We start from the raw sequence: 5703 nt of genomic DNA on the forward strand, positions 1-5703 counted from the left end.
GGGGGGGGGGGGGGGGGCTGTATAGTTGTTGTTGGGTGTTGTTGTTGTTGCGACGGTGTATGTATGTACACTTCGTGGCTATGCTGGAGTATGTGTATGTACACTTCATGGTGGCGTTGCAGGTATATCAGATGAGTAGAGGTCGTGTCCAGGTTGCGAACAAGCGCTTCAATACTGTAGGGCATCAGTATGAGCTCACTTTCTTTCAAGACTCAGAAATTCTGGAAGTTCCGGACGACGCCGATATCTCCAATACCAGGAGGTAAGAACAAAGACAACGTCGTCTTCTCATACAACTGGAGAAGTATCTCTCTCTCTCTTCGTCTCTCTTTGTATATGTATGCCTGGTCCCTGGTTACTTTACTAGCTGTGAGGAATACGTCGAGATGTCTAAGTAACCACTCATTCTTTACATCAGACATGTACGTCATGATAAGCCACTTGGAAGTACGGAAAGAGGATGGAATCGTCTGTATTCCTTTCAGGCGGGCATGTCAATAGATGCGTATACGACCTGGATCGAAATCTATCCATTTTTATTTCGACTCAAGCCCGTCAGCCCATGTATGGACCTATCTGTCTATCATATATATGTATGCGCATAGATTAAGCCAGCTGCAAGAACACTTGGTTTGGATGGATGTATCTCTAAAGAAAAGCTAGCCGCCCTTTGTTGAGTAGGAGTATATCAGGGTGTTATTTCCATGACCTTCCCTGCAGACGTTGTCGTCCTCCCTGGAATTGATCGAAGGACGTCTCATTGCCTGTGCGGTATATTCGAGTAGGTGTGTGTATGGAGTCAAGATTTTGATGGTTCTGGATACACGCGGATAAGACACGTGAGTGTACCTACCTTCTCGGTTGGCCTGATCAGTTTGCATCCCCCGAGGGTCTATTCTGTGGTGTATGTACACACAGCCTCAAGACCGGAATGACCCTCCGAGATATCGCCGAGACGAAGCGGGAAGTTCCCTTCGTTACAGACGTTCTTGGAGTTGTTGTTGAGAGCCAAGTAAGAAAGCAGTTCTACTCTTCCGTCGGTGCATTCATCTCCACTTCTACCTGTCTTGTATTGTCGATGCTCCGTAGGAAGGGTGTGCATTTCGTTGCCTGTTCAAACGTTCTGTTGAAGAATCCCCCAGAGAATTCCGTCTGTTTGCATGTGTATCCGTCTGCACGTGCCTACTAGTACCTGTGAGATGCGGTGTCTGCGTGTCTAAATCATGGAGGCAAAGAGGCAGATACTCGGCCTGCTGTGTCGTTCGCCGTGCCTTCATGCCGTTGGAATTGTGTGCGACTAGATGTTTCCGATAATACCCATATATCTGAACGTGCGTATGTCATACGTGTATGTATACGCTTACAGCATGAAGACGCAGGCGCGTGTTAGGTGCGGTCTGCATGTGCCTTCTTCCTATACACCGAGAGACTGTACATGCCTTTTTTTCTCACTACATCTCTATTATACATTTGTATACATACATATAATCCATCTAAATGCTTCGTAAAGCTGCATGCTTATTTGCTCTTTCACAGTGAGCTGCGTATCACGCATAAGCCGTGCAGCATGTCTTGCATGCAGGTTTTGTCTGTGTGACCACCGGCACCCCCCCTCCAAGGTCAACGATGCATAGAAAGAATATCGACTCACGCATGTATATACACACGTATGTGCGTATGTAGATCTATCTTTCCATATCTGTCTCTTTTCTATCTGTGTGGGTTTTTGTGGAAAAACTCTTCCGTACCAGCCAGTCACGTCGGTCGTATCAAAGAAGACAGGAGAGGAGTTCAAGAAGAGAACCGTGAGAATTGTCGACCGATCGCAGTATTCTATGGAAGTCTCTTTATGGGGCTCTCAGGTAAAGACGTCTTCTCTCATCTGCATTTGCATGCATACACACGTGGTTTCTGTGTAGACGTCTCCAGTTTGGCTGGGTGGATAAAACATGAAGAGGGATCTGTAGGTAACCTCTCCTTCTTTGATGCCTCTGAGTGCTTAAGTCGCCGGTGTCTGTTGTAAGTAAGGCCCTCTGTCTGCCCTGTGCCCAGTATCTCAGAAGCTCCAAAGGATAGTGTTACGGTTGAAGGCTTGAAGGAACGTCGATGCAGGGGGCTGTTCTTCTGACTCTTGCATGGTGTTAGAGCTTCTCCATGGGTCTGAAGCCTTTAAGAACATACCCGAGTCAATTCATAAGCAGACAGTTCACTCAAAGCCATGATTGGAGTGAGGCCTGTAGGTACATCTTCTCATACGTGGTTCATACATAACCACAGGAAGCCGGCATACGTATGATGTGCAAACATCTGTACACGGGGGTAGACGATGACGTCGCTCTCAGTGTCTTTTCTCTCCCCCTTTTCTCTTTTTCGTACGTCATTTTCCTGCAGTTCCTATCATCTACCTATTCCACTCTCGAATTTCTTGACTGTCCCACCTCTCTATCTCGTTGCATGCGTATCTGCTGTTGTTGTTGACTACATGTAGGTCGACGCCCTAGAGGGTCAGTCTCTTCCACGGGCTGTGGCATTCACAGGCATGCAAGTGAGGGACTGGACAGGAGGACGGGGAGGCTCATTAGGAAAGGGCAGTGAAGTTCTAACTGATTTGGAAGGCTTTGGTGAAGCAAAAAAAGAAGCTCACAGTCTTCTACAGTGGTATAAAGAGGTGAGTTATCGGACATACATGGACACGTGTCTCTCTCCACTTATATACTCGCTGATATAGATCTAGATAGATAGAATAAACATATATATGTATATGTAAGTGTATCTTTGTATGGCGGAGTTGAAATAGAAAACAGTGTAAAGGTGAGTGTGTTAGGAAGACTTCTCCACGTCTGCGGGCAGGTAGATATCCGTTCACAGGTGCAGCGAAAGGGTGCATGTAATATATAAAATTTATATATATGAGGTGTGGATGTCCGTTATCTGATCATGATGCGTGTGTGAACTGACAAACTGCATCATCTTCACTATGTGTGAGGTGTATGGTCAGCCTCTGTATACATGGTTCTCTTAAGATCGGCGAATGAGTATCTATAGCGATAACTGGATGCTTTGGCCGTAACACCTTAGGCGTCGCCATGGTTATGGTGCATGCAAAGCTTCCTGCAAGGAGGGAGGGGGGGGGTTTTTGCTCCCAAAGACAACCCGTGAGTCTGTGAAAAGAGTTATCAGCACTTCTTTCGCCAAACTCTTCGAGATCTTCCACATATATCGATACCTGCAGTCATTCATGCGACTGGCTATCTGTCTCTTCTCCTAGAATGCAAACTCAGTCCACTTCGTCTCGATGACTCGAGGAGGTTTAGGAGCAGGAGCGGCAGGAGAGTTCGGCGGTGGTCCCGGAGGAGCCGAAGGAAAGCGAAGAATCGAGGAGACCTGTATTGACGACATCAAGCAGCAAACAGAGGTAAGCTTTTTCAAGCTAGATAGCCATCAGGGTGGCATCTTCTCTATCTTTTTCGCCTTGAGTTCTTGTGTTATATAGTATCGGATGAGAGAATGCCTCTTCTACGACAGTGCGCAGATTCATTATGACAGGCTCTTTCTGAGGGTCCCCTGCGTCTTTCTTATACGACGGGGGACACCCAGTGAGTAGCGTCTCTCTCTCAAACCTGGGGTATCTTGTCCCCTTCTCCTCGATCTTGTTTGCGTGCAGGGAGTTTTTTCATTCGTAGGACAGATTCGACGTGTCTTTTGGAGAGTTCGGAGACCGGGCGGCCCAGGGGGAATGGAAAGACGAGATAGTCAAGGAGGAGGCGGAAGCCAAGGAGGAGGCGAGAGAGGGGCAGGGCGAGGGGATTCTCAGGCTGCTGTGATCATGTATCCTGCATGCCAATCGTGTAGGAAGAAGTTGATTGAGAATGGAGAAGGAGACTATACCTGTTACTCGTGCGATGTACAACATGTAAGTAAAAGACGGCGGGCACGGGGGGTGAGGCGGAGATTCGTGAGAGCGAAAGGAACGCAGAAGGGGAGAAGAAGCGAGCGGGGAGCGCGGGCGGGAAAGCATGAAAAGAAACACGATCAGTTGCCTTTCTCTTTCTTAGTCTTGTGTTTTGGGGTTGTGTGTGTGGGGAAGAAAAAAGAAAGAGAAAGATGGTGTGATTGAGTAAAGGGAAGCTTTGCGGGTGTATATGTTCGTGCCCGCCTGAGGCGCACGCGGAGTCGCTTGTATGGAAGGAGAGACCTCTCGGAGGACAGAAGAGTGGCCTGAGTTAAGTGAAGATTTCTTTCTTGTTCGCGCCTCAGGACTGCAAAGAAAGTTGGATAGTGACATAGGAGTGAGTAGTCACCTTTCAACTGCAAAATATCTCGAGAAACATTCCCGAGTGTATGTCGAGTCGAACTCCGCAGGGGTGTACGTACACCCTAGATGTGTTCGGGTGTATGTACACTCCGGATCTGGCAGGGTGTTCGTAATGTCGGCCCGCCTCCAGATGAATGTTGTTGAGGAGGGAGTCAAGGAGGAGCTATCTCATGGAAGTGTATATCACGTGGTTCAGCTGGGGCTGACCACTCATTTTTCATTGTCGGACTTCCCATCCTCCTTTCTTATGTCGAGCTAAAGCTTCTTCCCTGTACTTGTTGAGAGTCTGCTGAACCTTGTAACATCAAAGTTTCTCAAGTAGCCGGTGAATTCCAAGTGACTCTGATCAATCGAAGGAGATCTGCTTCAGTCCTCACTCCGATTCTTCCAGAAGGACATATACTAGGGAGTACAACTTTTCCTCCTCGTCCAATATGGTTTGCAGTCTTTTCTTATCTTCTTTATACGAAGTACGTTGAAGAGCTAGACATTTTCTCTAACCTCTTCTCTTCTCTTTTCGGATGACTCGGCTTCATTTTCTTTGCTTCTGTTTCTGTCGACTCTCTTTTCTCTACAGGCTCAGCCTCATTGGCGTTATATGCTTCTTGTGAATTTTGTCGACCCTACAAATAACATCTCAGTGCGGTGCTTTGCAGAGCAGGGTAAGGAGATGAGAGACAGAGATACTGAATGATGGCTTATCTCTTCACTCTTCTTTTTCCTTCTTTCTTCCGCATGCATGGCTACCACTAAGCTCTGTTTACTTGTCTCTCATCGGTCCATCTATCTCTCCTAATCTGGCTATTTGTCATCTTTACTACGGTGCGGGAGTAAGGCCAGAAGGCGAGTGTGGTGAATTTCCTACATGAGTTCGGGAACAGGTTCTATAGCCTCACATACCGGTATCAAAAGAGAAAGAACTTCGCCTGCTACGTCTGCTTCTTCTTTATCTTCTCCAGATGTAGGCCCCCGTCTTGCCTGTGTTTCTTCTCTCCTTTTTCTTTTTTCTGATAGGCGAGCAGTTGTTGGGTGTCGCTGCTGAGGATCTTCGTACGTGGAGCCAATCAGAGATGAAGAAACTCATCGAATTCATTGTTCCCTTCGATGTAAGCTATATATGCATATCTGTTTCGGAGGACGTCATGACGAAGCATAGGTGTGTATACGTCGACACGATAGATCCTTCTACGGGTGTCTGAATCTCGTGGTTGTCCCTTGCTCATCTAGGTGATCGCTCTCTCTCTCTCTCTCTATATATATATGTATATGCAAGTGTAAAGACGCACGTGTGTAGTATTTTTTCTTTGTCACCGTAAGCGGTTTTGTATGGCTCACAACACAAGACTACACTATGTGTGTACTCACGCCGTATCTATCTATCTATCTAT

General features: G+C 47.0%; 1 protein-coding gene across 1 annotated transcript in view; it reads left to right on the forward strand.

Annotated features, from left to right (window-relative positions):
• Positions 1-122: 122 nt before the first annotated feature.
• The window catches only part of CSUI_007970 (replication factor-a c terminal domain-containing), an 8299-nt gene continuing 2718 nt past the window's right edge, over positions 123-5703 (forward strand). The window contains exons 1-8 of the mRNA XM_068068111.1: positions 123-262; positions 919-1012; positions 1752-1862; positions 2489-2668; positions 3269-3415; positions 3665-3913; positions 4893-4977; positions 5330-5421. Coding sequence (XP_067919912.1) covers positions 132-262; positions 919-1012; positions 1752-1862; positions 2489-2668; positions 3269-3415; positions 3665-3913; positions 4893-4977; positions 5330-5421 — 1089 coding nt within the window. The 5' untranslated portion in view covers positions 123-131. The remainder of the gene's footprint in view (positions 263-918; positions 1013-1751; positions 1863-2488; positions 2669-3268; positions 3416-3664; positions 3914-4892; positions 4978-5329; positions 5422-5703) is intronic.

The sequence above is a fragment of the Cystoisospora suis genome (assembly GCF_002600585.1).
Source record: "Cystoisospora suis strain Wien I chromosome Unknown contig_4328, whole genome shotgun sequence".
NCBI lineage: Eukaryota > Apicomplexa > Conoidasida > Eucoccidiorida > Sarcocystidae > Cystoisospora > Cystoisospora suis.